Source organism: Trachypithecus francoisi, unplaced genomic scaffold, assembly GCF_009764315.1.
Source record: "Trachypithecus francoisi isolate TF-2019V2 unplaced genomic scaffold, Tfra_2.0 Lachesis_group16, whole genome shotgun sequence".
In the NCBI taxonomy this organism is placed as follows: domain Eukaryota; kingdom Metazoa; phylum Chordata; class Mammalia; order Primates; family Cercopithecidae; genus Trachypithecus; species Trachypithecus francoisi.
The window spans coordinates 73,106,001-73,123,283 of NW_022681461.1; the positions used below are offsets into that span (position 1 = coordinate 73,106,001).

Below are 17,283 nucleotides of genomic sequence, written 5' to 3' on the forward strand. Positions count from 1 at the left end.
GTACAAAAAAGAAGAAACCAACTAGAAAACAGAGTTTTTATTATTTCATATTAAAAAACAATTGCTGCATTACAAATTTATTCTCATTAATTCCTATGAGTTTACTACTACTCAAAAGAAAACTTGGTACATAATACAAATGTATCCTTCCAGAAACCTTCCTTCATTAAAACTGAGGTAAACATTAAATTTCCAAGAGAAAATTAAACACTCAAGTGTTTACTAAACGTATCTGCTTCATCTTCCAAATCTAATACGTGCACCCATCTAATCATGAAATTGCTCTGCTGTGTAACTAGTGCTCCAGGAAATGAAGAAGTGTCAATCCCACTGAATGAATATGGAAGCAGAAAATAGAATGGTGGTTGCCAGGGGGTATGGAGAGCAGGAAATGGGGAGTTGTTCAATGGATATAAAGCTAGTGTTATAAGACATAAATAGGTTCCAGATATCTGCTGTACAAAGTACCTACACTTAACAATACAGTCATCCTCCCTTATCCGAGGGGGATACATTCCAAGACCTCCAGCAGATGCCTGAAGCCATGGATGGTGCTGAACCCTGTATATACTATGTTTTTCCTATATACACATACCTATAATAAAATTTAGAGACAAGGTGTCACTGTGTTGCCCAGGCTGGTCTTGAACTCTTGGGCTCAAGTGAATTTCCCACCTGTATATACATACCTAGAATTTATAGCAGCTTTGACACATATGCATATGTTTTTTTCTATACATACCTATAATAAAATTTAGTTTCCAAATCAGGCACAGTAAGAGATTCACAATAAAATAGAACAATTATAATAATATTCTGTAATAAGTGTTATGGGAGATGGCCTTTCTCTTTCTCTCTCAAAACATCTTATGGTACTGTACTCATTCTTCTTGTGATCTCCAGCCTGATAACCAAGAGGGCTACTAAGTGATACACAGGTGGGCAGTGTCTACAGTGTGGATACACTGGACAAAGATAATTCATGTCCTAGGCGGACTGCATGAGATTTCATCACACTATTCAGAACAGCAAATAACGTAAAACTTATGAACTGTTTATTTCTGGAATTTTCCATGTCATATTTTTGGTATACAGGTAACTGAAACCAGGGAAAGCAAAACCACAAATGGGGGGGAATGACTGTATGGTGTTGCACGCTGTAAAATGTGATAAGAGGAGAGATCTTATGTCACATGCTCATGTTACACGTTATGTACATCTTATGTTACATGTTCTTACAAAAAAAAAAACACAAAACAGCAAAGGGACACAAGAAAACTTATGAAGGTGATGGATCTGTTTATTACCTTGACTGTGGTGATGGTATCAGGGGGTATATACAAGCCTATCGAATTGTATGCATTAAATATGTGCAAGGCTACTGTGTATATCAATTATATCTCAATAAAGCTTTAAAAAACCACTGAGGAAAAAAGTCAAAATGAAGACTTTCTGGCAGCTCCAACTATTACATAATGAAGAAAAACACAGTGAACTGCTGTTATGAGATGACAAACGTATACACCCAGCATACTTCTGGTTCCAAGATGGCATTTTAAGAACATAAGGTTACTCCTGGTAGCCGCGGTGGCTCACGCCTGTAATGCCAGCACTTTAGAAGGCCAAGACAATAAGATCCCTTGAGGCCAGAAGTTTGAAACCAGCCTGGGCAACATAGCAAGACCCTGTCTCTACCAAAAACAAAAAAAAATAATTAGCCAGGCATGATGGCATAGGGTGCCTGTAGTCCCAGCTATTCAAGAGGCTGAGACGGGAAGATCACTTGAGCCCAAGAGTTCAAGACCAGCCTGGGCAACATAGTGATACCTTGTCTCTATAAAAAATTTTAAAAATCAGCCAGACATGGTGGCACATACCTGTGGAGGTGGGAGGATCGCTTGATCCTGGGAGGTAGAGGCTGCAGTGAGCTGTGATCACAACACTGCACTGCAGCCTAGGTGACAAAACAACATCTTGCCTCTTAAAATTTTACATATATATATATATATATGTATGGAGCCCGGTGTAGTGGCTCACTCCTGTAATCCCAGCACTTTGGGAGGCTGAGGCGGGCGGATCACGAGATCAGGAGATCGAGACCATCTTGGCTAACACAGTGAAACCCCGTCTCTACTAAAAATACAAAAAATTAGCCGATGTGTGGCGGGTGCCTGTAGTCCCAGCTACTCGGGAGGCTGAGGCAGGAGGATGGCGTGAACCCAGGAGGTGGAGCTTGCAGCGAGCCGAGATCGCGCTACTGCACTCCAGCCTGGACCACAGAGCAAGGCTCCGACCCCCCCCAAAAATTATATATATATACACACACATTTATATATACAATTTTTAAAAAGAACTATGAAAATTCAAGGATCAAAAGGCACCCCATTTTTAAACAGGCAATGGATCTTAACTGATATTTCTCCAAGTAAGATATGCAAATGCCCAAAAGCACATGAAACGATGCTCAACATCATTAGGGAAATACAAATTAAAATCACAGTGAGATATCACTGTACATCCAGTAGGATGGTTACAATTCAAAAGACAGATAGCAACAGCACTGATGGAGATGTGGAGAAACTCCTATACATCGCATGTGGAAATGTAAGTTGATGTCATCGCTTTTGAAAACAGTCTGGCAGTTCTTCAAAAGGCCAATTATAGAGTTACGTGTGATTCAACAATTACACTCCTAGGAATACACCCCCCAAAAAATGAGAACATGTCCACAGAAAAACTTGTACATGAATGTTCACAGCAACATTACTCATAATAGCCAAAAGGTGAAACAACCAAAACGTCCATCAAGGGTGAATAGACAAAATGTGGTAATATCCATAAACTGGAATATTATATGACAATAAAAATGAATTAAATATTAATATATGCTACAACGGATGAACCTTGAAAGTATGCTAAGTGAAAAAACCCAGTAACAAAAAAATCACGTTGTGTATCATTTCACTTACATGAAATGTCCAAAATAGGCAAACCTGTAGAAAGTACATGAGTGGTTGCCAGGGGCTGGGGGATATACAGTGTTTGTAAGTGACAGCTAAGGGATGTGAGGTTTCTTTTTGGGAGTGATGAAAAGATTCTAAAATGGATGATGCTGACGGGTGTCCAATTTTATGAATATGCTAAAACCCTTTGAACTGTACATTTTAAATGGGTGAATTATATGTTATATAGATTAAATCTCAATAAATCCTTTTTTTAAAAGGGAAATGAACATTTCTGCATCTTTACTGGGTCTCCAACTGATAAGTTCCCCAAGGCAGGAGTCCTTTGTCTTCCTTATAACCTTCTCAACCCACCTTCTCTTCCTTCCGAAGACGATGCTTAAATAACAAACAGACACCTCCTAGCAAAGCTGCTATAAAATTCTTTGTAGCAGATGAGGGGACTGGTTTCTGGTTTGACTTTCTTTTTTTTTTTTTTTTTTTTTGAGGCAGAGTCTTGCTCTGCCACCCAGGCTGGAGTGCAGTGGCCGGATCTCAGCTCACTGCAAGCTCCGCCTCCCGGGTTCCTGCCATTCTCCTGCCTCAGCCTCCCAAGTAGCTGGGACTACAGGTGCCCGCTACCTCGCCCGGCTAGTTTTTTGTATTTTTAGTAGAGACGGGGTTTCACTGTGTTCGCCAGGATGGTCTCGATCTCCTGACCTTGTGATCCGCCCGTCTCGGCCTCCCAAAGTGCTGGGATTACAGGCTTGAGCCACCGCGCCCGGCCTCTGGTTTGACTTTCATACTTAAATCTGAGAGGCTCTCTCATATTAAATCTCTCTCCACTCCAGATATGTGAGTACCAAGAATTTATGGAAAAAAAATTAAGTTTCTGCTTGTTTCTAAAGTAGCTTCTTTCTGCTTCTTTCCAGACCATCAGAAACCACACTTAAAGATATTCTGGATCCACCTTGGGCATTCTGGAAACTCTTCCATTCTCTTCTAGTGTTTATGGAAGAGTAGACACTATGTTTCACCAGCAGGTGTCACTGTCCTACCTTTGAGCTTCCAGTACCAACCTCACAGGCACCAGCTGCCAGGAGGGCAGCTCCCAGATGCATGGTGTGGGCTACAAATAAACAGTGACTTTCTTCCAAAGAGTACAGTACAGAAAGGCAGGGAGAAAGAGTAATGGTACAGTGAAGAAAGCTGACCAGCACTACCTCAAGTCAGGTGACAGAGGCTCACATCAATAGTGATGCACACTGTTGACAGCACGTGCCCTGGATAGGAGGTGATGAGGATGGCAGCTTGCCTCTGTGGTTTCCTCCCCAAACACATTACCCCAATCGAGAAAGCCATCAGACAAATGTCAACTGAGGGACAGTCTACAAAATTCCTGACTAGTATTCCTCAAAACAGTCATGGTCATCCAAAAACAGGAAAGCCTGAGAAACTGTCACAACCAAGAAGAGCCTAAGGAGACGTGACTGCTAGATAAAATGTGGGATCCTAGGTAGGAACAGAAAAAGGAACTTAGGCCAGGCGTGGTGGCTCACACCTGCAATCCCAGCACTTTGGGAGGTCGAGCTGGGAGGATCACCTGAGGTCAGGAGTTTGAGACCAGCCTGGCCAACATGGTGAAATCTTATCTCTACTAAAAATACAAAAATTAGCTGGGCGTGGTGGTGTGTGCCTGTAATCCCAATTACTCGGGAAGCTGAGGCAGGAGAATCGCTTGAACCCTGGAGGTGGAGGTTGCAGTGAGCCGAGATCACGCCACTGCACTCCAGCCTGGGTGACAGAGCTAAACTCCATCTCAAAAAAAAAAAAAAAGAAAAAGAAAAAGGAACTTGGGATAGTTAATAATGGTATTTATTTCATAATAATGATTGGCTCATTGTGACAAATGTGCCACACTAATATAAAACGTTAATACCAGATATGAGATTTGAGAATTCTCTCTACTACCTTCACAATAATTCTGGAATTTTGATAATGTTCTAAAATGTCGTTTATTTTTTAAAAATTATTCACTAGCTGCCAATTTTGCCACCTTAAGGTTCTATTTTAAGGAATATTTCCCAACTGTTTAAAAGCTACTGTTTCCTCTTCAGGCATGTTTTTAAGTGATTAGAAGACAGAAAAAACAAAACTTCAGGCTCGGAGAGCAGAAAGGTATGTGTGAAAAAAGGAGATGCCCTGAGAAAGAACTGAGTTCCAGGTGAGAGCCACCATTCCTATCACAGTACTAGCAACGTGGCTCTTTTCACCCTGAAAACCGAGAGAGCTACCAGTGCGTTCACAACATACACAGCCTTTCCTAACCATGGGGGAAAAAAAGGCTGGGAGATGCGGTGGTAGCAGAAAGCTGGTAGTGCTAGGAAGTTATAATTCAACAAAGGTTTTTACTGAAAGATAAATCAGCCCCTCTGAGGAGTTTTATGACTCAAACTGCTCTAAAGCCCCCAAGGCCCAAAGAAACATCTGGCGGCTAAACCATTATTATTTCTACTTTTAACAAAAGTAGTCAAAAAAGTACTCAATATAAATGTTGAGGCCAGATGCAGTGGCTCACACCTGTAACCCCAGGACTTTGGGAGGCCGAGGCAGGTGGATCACCTGAGATCAGGAGTTTGAGACTAGCCTGGCCAACATGGCAAAACCCCGTCTCTACTAAAAATACAAAAATTAGCCGGGCATGGTGGCGGGCTCCTGTAATCCCAGCTACTCAGGAGGCTGGGGCAGGTGATCCGCTTAAACCCGGGAGGCAGAGGTTGCAGTGAGCTGAGATCGTGCCACTGTGCTCCAGCTTGGTCAAGAGAGTGAGACTCTGTCTCAAAAAAAAAAAAAGATTTATATTTCTTTTGCTCTGGTTCTGTTTTTTAAAACTGTGCAGATGGAAGCACTGGAGTAGATAAATGTCACGTTGCTTCAATAAATAGAGTTAGGTGGTTTCCTTTTTATATGAAAAACTGTGGTTGAAATGGATTCTGTACTAGATTTCTGCTCCTGTGCCTAAAGAAAAGCCCAGCCAGCCGCAAAACTGGCTTACTATATAACAAATCAGAAACCAAAACCTAATAGGTGAAGTATTATATACAGTGTCCATTAACATGTTTTACATACGTTCGCTGGGTGAGTCTGGGATAATTGAAGGGATGAGAGTTGACAGAACCCCTTCAGGAAAGACAACACAGGACAAGTGAGAAACAAACTGCAGTGACTTACTACCTACGGGAATGAGATGAGTGGGCTGGGATTCTTCCAGTTTGCTCCTCAACCAGTCAAAATCCTGGTATCTTCGACGAACAGAATATTCTGGCAGGTCAAACTCCACCCGAGTACTCTGCAAATAAGAGAATGGAAAAAAAATAAGCATAAGGGAATAGCATATCTTGGCTGAAAGGAAGGGAAAAAAGCTCTCTTAGAATAACCAAACTAGGCAAGATCACATTTTCCTGCCACCAAACACACCAGCCAAATGGCAGAGTTTACCAACATAGAATAGACCAGTCTGGGACACAGAGCCCAGTTAAAAATTCAAGGAGCTGGAATAAAAATGCCAGTTTTCCGAGATTGCGCCACTGCACTCTAGCCTGGGTGACAGAGTGAGACTCTGTCTTAAAAAAAAAAAAAAAAAAACACCAGTTTTTTTCCCCCCATCCTCAGGAAATAGATTTCAACTCTTACCAGAATTGTTTAGAAACATTTGATTCATTTCCTCCAAGCTTAACTCTAACAATTTCTTTTAGCAGAAAAATTCCACTTAGGATATTGCTACTAAATCCAAATCTGTGAAAAGAAATTGTCTCCACCTTCTGCTAAATATGCTGACAAGTTTTGCCAAAGGGGAAATAAACAAAAAGTAAAGATAATAGATCACTGCTCATTTCAAGAGCAGATTAGATGAAAATAGAAAAGGTTTTGCTTAATCTGCCACATTCTGCCAGAACCATAACCTTCAAACTGTCATATTTTAGATAAGAAAAAATCTAGAAATAATACAAAAATGCCATTGTATTGCAGAAAAATATTAATAATCTCATTCCTTTTTCTCAATTTTTAAAGTTTTCTGAAGTGTGACTGCAGCACTTCAACAATGAAAATCAATGTTGAATAAAATTAAGTTGATTTATACCAAAACAAGATTTTTACTCATTTACTGGCCCAAATTAAATCGTGTCTCACATAAGCCATTTTTCCCTATGAGGGTACAGACTACATGACTGTCACGGTTCTCAGAAATTAAAGTACAAGATAAAAATGGGTCAAGCTACATCTCATAAATTTACATTTTCAAGCCAAAAGTCGGTTTTAATTCACAACACCAAGAAAATCTTTAAGCACATGAATGAGAGTCATTCATCAAAGAAAAAGCTGTGAACAGCTCTGGCATCAAAAATTATGATTTCATCCTCCCCAAAACCTGTGTTCACAGTCTTAGCAAAATGATGAGGTTCAAGGACTCGGTCTTGGACTGACCCCCAACTAACCGCATTGTTTCCCCTCTTCAAGCCCCAAACACCAACATATGCCTATGAAATACAATCTTCCCCTGTTCTTGCAAGGGTGAAATGTGAGGACATTCACTCAATGTAGGTAATTGTGACTTATCAGATGATTTTCCCAAAGGAATTAGCATTGTAGGACTGGGGAGAGAAAAAAAAGACAACACTTAAATCCAGACAGCAAGTCATTGTTGACGAATTTTCAAGCACAGCATGACAGAAATATTGGGAACAAGTGGCCTGATACTCCCATCCCTGCACCACACAGGCAGCGTGGGAAGGACTCTGTGCCTATGCAGTTCTTGCATCCCTACCAGATCCCTGACTTGTCACTAAGCCTCCTTGAGCCCTACCTAGGTTCAACAGTAAGAGAGTTACAGCAGGGCTTGGTAGCTCATGCCTATAATCCCTGCCCTTTAAGAGGCCAAGAAGGAAGGATCAGCTTGAGCCCTAGAGTTTAAAATCAGCCTGGACAACATAGCGAGATCCCATCTCTGCAAAAAGAAAAAAAGTTTTAAATTAGCCAGGTGTGGTAGTGCATACTTGCAGTCCCTACTACTCAGAGGCTGTGGAGGGAGGATCGTCTTGAGTCCAGGAGGTTGAGACTGCAGTGAGCTGACTGTGCCACTGCACTTCAGCCTGGGTGAAAGAGTGAGACCCTGTCTCAAAAAAAACAAAAACAGAGTTGGAAGGGAAGTTCAAGACCTCCCACCTCCCCCACCAGGCTCCATGTAAGAACCTGTCAATGATTATGGGCTAACGAAAGGCATATTTTGAAAGGTGACAAATTAAAGCAACTCATTTTCATTGTAAACCAAACTGATGCAAGGCTCTACTTTTTGCCTTCTTAAACGTTATATGATTATCGGCTGGGCACAGTGGCTCACACCTGTAATCCCAGCACTTTGGGATTACAGGATCCGCCAAGGCCGATGGATCATTTGGGGTCGGGAGTTCAAGATCGGGTGTAAGACATTGTTGTTTTGGGGGAGGGTTTTCTGAGACGGAGTCTCACTTGTCATCCAGGCTGGAGTACAGTGGTGTGATCTCGGCTCACTGCAACCACCTCCCAGGTCCAAGTGATTCTCCTGCCTCAGCTTCCAAAGTAGCTGGGAATACAGGCGTGCGTCACCACATCCAGCTAATTTTCGTGTTCAAGATCAGCCTGGCCAACACGGTGAAACCTCGTCTCTATTAAAAATACAAAAATTAGCCAGGTGTGGTGGCAGGTACCTGTAATCCCAGTTACTCAGGAGGCTGAGGCAAGAGAATTGCTTGAACCCCAGAGGAGAAGGTTGCAGTGAGTCAAGACTGCACCACTGCACTCCAGCATGGGCAAGAGAGCAAGAGACTGTCTCAAAAAAAAAAAGATTACACGATTAACTGATCATTTCTCTTATGTTTTTCAGATCCATTTCATAAATTACAGTTTATGTAATATTTCTACTCTAACTTTGAAATCATTTTTGGTAACTACAAAAGACAGCACAATAGAACACACGTTTTATTTTTGCCACAACCAATTTCACTTTTGGGGAACAGGCTTTTTTTTTTTCCTTCTATTTATTCAGGTTTATACTTATTTTAAAACTTCGAGAAAAATAAATAGAAAATAAAAGATCAGCCATAATTCCTCTAAATAGAGAAAAACACAACATGGCTTATATGTTTCCATATTTTTTCTATGAATATTCATTCATTTACTCATTGTCTGTATCTCTTTAGCATACCTTGGACATCTTTCTACAGAAGTAAGTTCAGATGTACATAGTCTTTTTAACACATATATAGTATTCCACTGAATGGTTACACGATAATTAAACCAAATCCCAATTTAAGTTGTTTCCAATTTTTCCATGAATAAACAATGCTTTTGTAAACATCACTGAGCACCTGATAATTCCCTTAAAATAAATTCCTAAAGATAGAATTGCTGGAAAAAAGTGTACATACACTTTTTAACTGACAAACTACTTTCAGAAATACAGCAATGTATATTCTTATCACATATTCTGAGGAATTAGTTACCTTTGGTGGACCGATAAATGAAAAATAACACATCATCTTTGTTTACAGTTGTTTCTTTAATTACTATTGGGGTTGAACATCCTTTCAAATGTTTATTGGCCAAAAGAAGAAAGTATTTTTCTTCTTTTATAAGGTGTCTTTTTAAAAACTGTAAGTCCAGCCAGGTGCAGTGGCTCATGCCTGTAATCCTAGCACTTTGGGAGGCCGAGGCAGGGAGATAGCTTGAGTCCAGGAGTTCAAGACCAGCCTAAGCAACATGGCAAAACCCTATCTCTACAAAAAATACAAAAATTAGCCGGGCATGGTGGCATGTATCTGTGGTCCCTGCTACTCAGGAGGCTGAGGTGGGAGGATCACTTGAGCGTGGGAGGCAGAGGTTGCAGCTAGCCAAGACTGCACCACTGCACTCCAGTGTGAGCCACAGAGTAAGACCTCATCTCAACAAAAATAAAAATAAAAATAAAAATTGTGAGTCAAGTCTTTTTCATTTGTGTAAGTTCTTTATTACCATTTGCCTATCATAATTTCCAAATGGTTTGTCTGATACAGAATCTTTCCATTGTTTTATTGTTGATTTCATCCATATTTTCCCTTTATGCTATTTTTGAGGTCATCAATAAGAAGGCCATCCCCACTGCAAGCTTATAAAAATATTCACCTATAGTCTCTACGATTTTCTTTTTAGTTATATCTAATCACTGCTTTTCTACTTCTAGAAATCTACCATTGGAAAATAATGTCTAAACTGTGGCAAGGATATTTGCATAATGATCTTCATTGCAATATTATTTACATCAGCGAAGAATCAAAGCAACCTAAATATTCAACAATAAAAAGCTATTAATGAAATTATGGCATATTTATTCTATGGTTGTCAGTAATTTTATTGGTAAGACTTTTTTTTTTTTTTTTTTTTTTTTCAAATTTAGATAAGAGTCAGGTGTGGTGGCTCATGCCTGTAATCCCAGCACTTAGGAGGCCGAGGCAGGCGGATCACTTGAAGTCAGGAGTTCAAGACCAACCTGGCCAACATGGTGAAACTCTGTCTCTACTAAAAATACAAAAATTAACCAAGCCTGGTGGTGTGCACCTATAGTCTCAGCTACTCTACTTGGGAGGCTGAGGCAAGAGAACTACTTGAACCTGGGAGGCAGAGGATGCAGTGAGTCAAGATCACGCCACTGTACTCCGGCCTGGGCGACAGAGCAAGACTCCGTCTCAAAAAAAAAAAAAAAAAAAAAAGTAGATACAGTCCCCCAGGCTGGAGGGCAGTGGCACAATCATAGCTCACTATAGCCTCAAACTCCTGGGCTCAGGCAATCTTCCCACCTCAGCCTCCCAAGTACCTGGACTACAGGCACATGCCACCATATCTGGCTGATTTTGGGGGCTTTTTTTGTTTTTTGTTTTTGTAGAGATAGGGGTCTCACTATGTTGCCCAGGCTGGTCTCTAACTTCTGACCTTAAGCAATCCTCTGTCTCAGCCTCCCAAAGTGCTGGGATTACAGGCATGAGCCACCACAACCAGGGTGTAAGACACTGTTGTTTTGTGGCGGGGTGGGGGGGTGGGTTTGAGAGTCTCACTCTGTTGACCAGACTGGAGTATAGTGGCACGATCTCGGCTCACTGCAACCTCCACCTCCCAGGTTCAAGTAATTCTCCTGCCTCAGCCTCCCAAGTAGCTGGGACTACAGGCACCTGCCACCACACCCAGATAATTTTTGTATTTTTAGTAGAGATGAGGTTTCACCATGTTGACCAGGCTGGTCTCAAATCCCTGACCTCAAGTGATCCATCCACCTCAGCTTTCCCAAGTGCTGGGATTATAGGCATGAACCACTATGCCCGGCCTGTTGTTTTAAGGGAAAATCAGAGGATACAAAATTAATTGTACATAAGGATTTCATTTACGCTAATATCTGGATATTAAAAATTTAGAAGACAAATTTAAAGCTGATAATGAGAACTGTTCCCTTTATATTCACCCTTATTTCCAAATTTTATACCATTCTCATACAATATTTTTATAGTCTCACACACACACAATGCTCATTTTTTAAAAGCTCCTTTAAGGACATCGGGAGCTTAATACAGCAAGAAAACCTTGCTTGATCTTTGGAAAGCAATAGGGTAAAAAGTTATCACGAAATGGATGCTCAAGGCCAGACGTGGTGGCTCACGCCTGTAATTCCAGTACTTTGGGAGACCAAGGCAGGAAGATCACTGGATCAGGAGTTCAAGACCAGCCTGGCCAACATGGTGAAACCCCATCTGTACTAAAAAAACAAAAATTAGCCGGGTGTGGTGGTCCACGCCTGTAGTCCCAGCTACTTGAGAGGCTGAGGCAGGAGAATCGCTTGAATCTGGGAGGCGGAGGTTGCAGTGAGCCGAGATTGTGCCACTGCACTCCAGTCTGGGTGACACAGTACAACTCCGTCTCAAAAAAAAAAACAACAACAAAAAAAAACGGATGCTTGCGCACTCTCTGACCCGGTATTTATTTTACTTATTTTTACCACAATTTGTTCTAGAAAATATATAGTGATAGGTAAAATATGATCAAATGACATAAATTAGAAGTAGGTGAAAAAGATAAAGAAAAAACAAGGACAGACGGAAAAAGTAGAGTCAGGAATGAGGCTAGCAAAACACACTCACAATGAAACACTGCACACCAGCTAAAATTGGGCCAGAGACATTACTTGGAATTTCTGGAGAGAAATACATTTATAGGACTCACAGTATTCATAAAACAGGCAGACCAGTAAAACTCCAAAGATAAGTTTGTAGTAAATTTTTCCTCCGTGAAATTCAGGATCTAACTTAGGAAAATTTAAAAATATACATTTATCTCTATTTTTGAATACCCGTAGTAAACAAGACAATTTTTTAAAAAAGAACGAAAAGCTGGCTGGGCGCAATGGCTCATGCCTGTAATCCCAGCACTTTGGGAGGCCGAGGTGGGCGGATCATGAGGTCAGGAGATCAAGACCATTCTGACTAACACAGCGAAACCTCGTGTCTACCAAAAGTATAAAAAATTAGCCGGGTGTAGTGGCGGGTGCCTGTAGTCCCAGCTTCTCGGGAGGCTGAGGCAGGAGAATGGCATGAACCCGGGAAGCGGAGCTTGCAGTGAGCCGAGATCTCACCACTGCACTCCAGCCTTGGCAAGAGTGCAAGACTCCGTCTCAAAAAAAAAAAAAAAAAACGAACGAAAAGCATACACACACAATTCCATAATCAGAGACAACCACTACATCATTTTGTTCTATGTCCTTCCACATCGTGTGTCCACAATGCAGAATGTCCAAAGATCACAAGGTCATGGACACACACGTCCAGTCAGGTCTAAGAACAGGTGACCAAGCACAAGAGTCATAGTCTAGAAGACTCATTTTTGCTAAGCTAGAAGTGTAACACCATCACTCCCCGTGAATACGTCCCTGGTCAGCTCCAGACATCCCTGGCATTTTTTTTTTCCTTTGGAAGTTCAACATTTTAGAAGACCCAGCACAGAATCACAGTCTAATCGGTCACCCAGCAGGGCAGCCCATCTACTGGGCCTCACTCACCCTACCACATAAGGTCTCCCCTTATGCCCCAAGAGCTGACGTGCTCAACAACCGTGGCCCAGGGTCTTTCTGAAGAACGTCCATTTGATCCAAAATTTACAACTGACTCACTCCAGAGAGACGTGGTCTTTATCAGAAGTGCCACCTGTCCAGGCCACAGCTGGGTCTTAAGAATTCTAGGTTGGCCGGGCACGGTGGCTCACGCCTGTAATCCCAGCACTTTGGGAGGCTGAGGCGGGCAGATCACGAGGTCAGGAGATCAAGACCATCCTGGCTAACACAGTGAAATCTCGTCTCTACTAAAAAAATACAAAAAATTAGCCGGGCGTGGTGGCGGGCGCCTGTAGTCCCAGCTGCTCAGGAGGCTGCAGGAGAATGGTGTGAACCTGGGGGGCAGAGCTTGCAGTGAGCCCAGATCACGCCACTGCACTCCAGCCTGGGTGACAGAGCGAGACTCCGTCTCAAAAAAAAAAAAAAATTCTAGGCAACCCCCATCTCCCAACAAGGGGTCTCTTCCCTTATCAAACAAAAACCAGCTAGTCCTCAAAACCCCACAGCCCTGAGAATGACAATTATAGAGGCTTCCAGCTCTTCATCCTCACGCTCCTCTGCCTGCCTTTCTTCCGACATGGACTTCCACTTATCTCATTCCTCTCAGATCTTTCTGCCAAGCTCTCTGGAAGACCTATGCCATAGTTTTTAATAAAGTCCTGTCGTTCTTCTGCCCATTCAAATTCTGAAACCTGGCTCTCCCTGAGAATGAGGCCTCCCTGCCATCGGTCCCACTGTGAGCTGCTGGCATTCCACAAGCCTCACCCAGCCCACAGGGCCAGGAGCTGCTGCTGACATGCTCCTCGTTCCACACAGCCCCGGACCACCATTCCTCCACCACCCTGTGAAAACCCTTCTGAGGTTCATGCCATCCAGTGACACACATCCTCTATCTCTCCACACAGCTGTCATCCACTAACAGCTCTGCCATTTCTCCTGATGCCTTGAAGATTCAAGCAACTGGCTCTCAGGCTTCCTTTCCCAGTCCTTCCACAACCTAGGTGCCCTCGAGATCCAGGTGGCTCACACACACAACACCAGCCTCTAAGCAAGCAATGTCTCCTTCCATTCCACAGCCTCTCCCCAGACTGTCACCAGGCAGAAGCCCACACATCTCCCTCTAAACGGCATCCCTTATATTTCACGCTCTTCCACTTCCCAAAATCCCTAGTTTCCCAGCCTCTTGGGACCTAAAGTTCCTAGACATTCCATCCATTCACGTCTTTACTTCCTTCCTTCTTCACTCAGCATTTGTTCCATGGCCCAGAACTTCAATCACTTACTTACAGTAATATCTAAACGTTCCCTCTGCACTGCCCATCCACCTCGTAAAAACCCACTTGCTCTACCAGACCTGGGCACGTGGGCACACTGCTGGAGGAGAAACAAAATCAAGCAAACACACGGACAGACACGATACATTCTACAATGAGACCCTCCAACATTGCCAGGCACTCTTTTCATACTCCCTTAAGTCAGCCCACTCCCACATTGCCCAAATCATTTATTAAAACGCCCATAAAAGTTTTGAAAGTTTCTAATCCCCAATTCAAACCACTCCCACCCTTAGAAGACTTCATCATCTATTTAGAGAAAAAACTGCAGATATAAGCAAAGAACTCCTTAACTTCCTGCCACAAAACAGACTTCCCTTCGTTCTCCACAAACAATGGAAAAAGTACACCGCCCCTTCAGTGGCAACTCTAGCTTCCTCCGCCTTCCTGGGAGCCTCCATCCTACTCTCCAATCTTCAACCTAATGCCTTCTTCTCCACCAATACTGGGCAACTGGCACTTAAATAAGTCTCTTTCATTCTTAAAAACAGCAGCAGCCCCCACCAAAAAAAAAAGGGGGCCTCCCTCTCCCTCAAACCCACACCCATTTCTGACCACTGCTCTCTATACTTGCTTTCATTGCCTAAATTCTAACACTCTTGTCTTCTCTCTCACCCCTCACTCACTCTAACCCACTTGGGTTCTGCATCACTGCACCAATGAAACTGCTCACACCACAGTCAGCAATAACTGTGTCATTAAACTAACGTCCACTTTGCATTGTACATAATTCAGCCTCTAAGCAGCATTTAGATTCTGTTGACCACTGAGGCATTTAGAAAGAGGAACTAGTTGGGATGTTATGGCTTTTTTTTTTATACTCCACTGGTAACGAGGCTAAACACAAGAAAATAATAACCCCTGAAGGGAGTTGAAAGCTCGCCTGTTTCCTTACCCTCAAGTCTATTTCTGTATTGTCAGTTTCAACCACATAGGCCACGCTACTGGACCACAGTGCTGGTTATCAGGGCCATCCCTCTCTTGAAAATCATGTCTTTTGGGCTGGGCGCGGTGGCTTACATCTGTAATCCCAGCACTTTGGGAGATCGAGGCAGACAGATCACCTGAGGTCAGGAGACCTGTCCAAAATGGTGAAACGCCATCTCTACTAAAAATACAAAAATTAGCCAGGCATGGTGCTGTAATCCCAGCTACTCAGGATGCTGAAGCAGGAGAATCACTTGAACCTGGGAGGCAGAGGCTGCAGTGAGCCGAGGTCATACCACTGCACTCCAGCCTGGGCAACAGAGCAAGACTGTCTAAAAAAAAAAACAAGAAAGAAAAAAAATCATGTCTTTTGGGCAAGATTATTAATATTCATTATCTCTAGAATGAGAGAGACCTGGACTCAAGTTCTAGCTCCACCACTCATGAGCTGCATGTCCTTGAGCAATTTTCTTAACATCTCTGTTTCTCAATTTTCTCATTTGTAAGATAACAGTATTTATATCTACTTCACTGAGTGTGAAGATTAACTGATAATATACGTAAAGCATTTAGTACAAAATAAATGAGGGCGCATCCATACAATGGAACACTATTGTAGTCTTATAAACAATAGAATAAAAGCATGCTTACTGGCATTTCCAACATAGAAAGATGTTCACAATGTATTAAGTGAATTGGCAGTATACAAAACACTCAATTTTTGTAACTGGATGAAGAAAAGTAGTATAGAAAGTCACCAACAATTATTTACTGCTGGTGAGCTTACAGGCATTCTTTTACCGTTTTAGGTTACTTGTACTTACTTCTTTTTTTTCTATAATGAACATACATTACTTATATAATATAAAAATAAAAGAGTTGCAACTGCAAAAAAGTACAGTGCATGGTAAGTGTCCAATAACTAGCCGCTGTTATGATGTTACTTTCTTGGAGTCTGCAGAAAAGAAGAGCTGGAAGCTGCCTGCCCTAAGAAGGCCTAAACTGGCTCTCCACCACTGGGGAGAGAAGATACTGGTACCTTAGATTTGGGTGGATAATTCTTTGCCTACATTGGCTGTCAGCCCTCACTCATTTTAGCTCAGGCGAAAAGAGCTCTGTACTTTGTCCCTTCCTGGTCATCAGGAATCTGAATTAGGACTAGAGCATCAAAGCCTTAAGGTAATAAAGCAAAGCATTTGAACAACCTTGTCCTCTAACCATTAACTTTGTTTGAGGACCTCAGCAGAACTGGAAGGCCCAGGACAGGGTCAGGTGTTGGGATCCCATGTTCCTCCTGTTTGTCCTCTTTCTCTCATTCTCACACACCCCTATGATATCCTTCAATACTACTTCAGAAAGAAGCCTCTGAATGCACCACCAAAATATAAACCCGGCGTCACTATTAGAAACAGGAAAAGAAGACAACTCTCGTTTGAGATCACAAGTGAAAGAAATGATAAAAAGTAAAACTCAGTTCTGCAACAAGATTATCTTGAGGTGCTGGCATCACAGCCAAGTGAAAATGTGCTGCTAGAACTTGGAAAACGTGGCCGGGCGCGGTGGCTCAAGCCTGTAATCCCAGCACTTTGGGAGGCCGAGACGGGTGGATCACGAGGTCAGGAGATCGAGACTATCCTGGCTAACACGGTGAAACCCCGTCTCTACTAAAAAAATACAAAAAACTAGCCGGGCGTGGTGGCGGGCGCCTGTAGTCCCAGCTACTCGGGAGGCTGAGGCAGGAGAATGGCGTGAACCCGGGAGGCGGAGCTTGCAATGAGCTGAAGTGAGCTGAGATCCGGCCACTGCACTCCAGCCCGGGCGGCAGAGCGAGACTCCATCTCAAAAAAAAAAAAAAGAACTTGGAAAACGTTACTCTAAGGCATTTAATGACTTACAGGAAATCAAGCCCAGGAGAAGG

At 42.5% G+C, this 17,283-nt stretch overlaps 1 protein-coding gene across 4 annotated transcripts in view; it reads right to left on the reverse strand.

Annotated features, from left to right (window-relative positions):
- The window catches only part of SNX30 (sorting nexin family member 30), a 125,032-nt gene that overhangs the window by 52,828 nt on the left and 54,921 nt on the right, over window positions 1-17,283 (reverse strand). For all 4 annotated transcript variants that reach the window (XR_004443609.1, XR_004443610.1, XM_033237785.1 and 1 more), the window contains exon 3: window positions 6,181-6,291. Coding sequence is in view for 2 of the 4 variants with exons in the window: in XM_033237785.1 (XP_033093676.1) it covers window positions 6,181-6,291 (111 nt within the window). In the remaining 2 variants the exon portion in view is untranslated. The remainder of the gene's footprint in view (window positions 1-6,180; window positions 6,292-17,283) is intronic.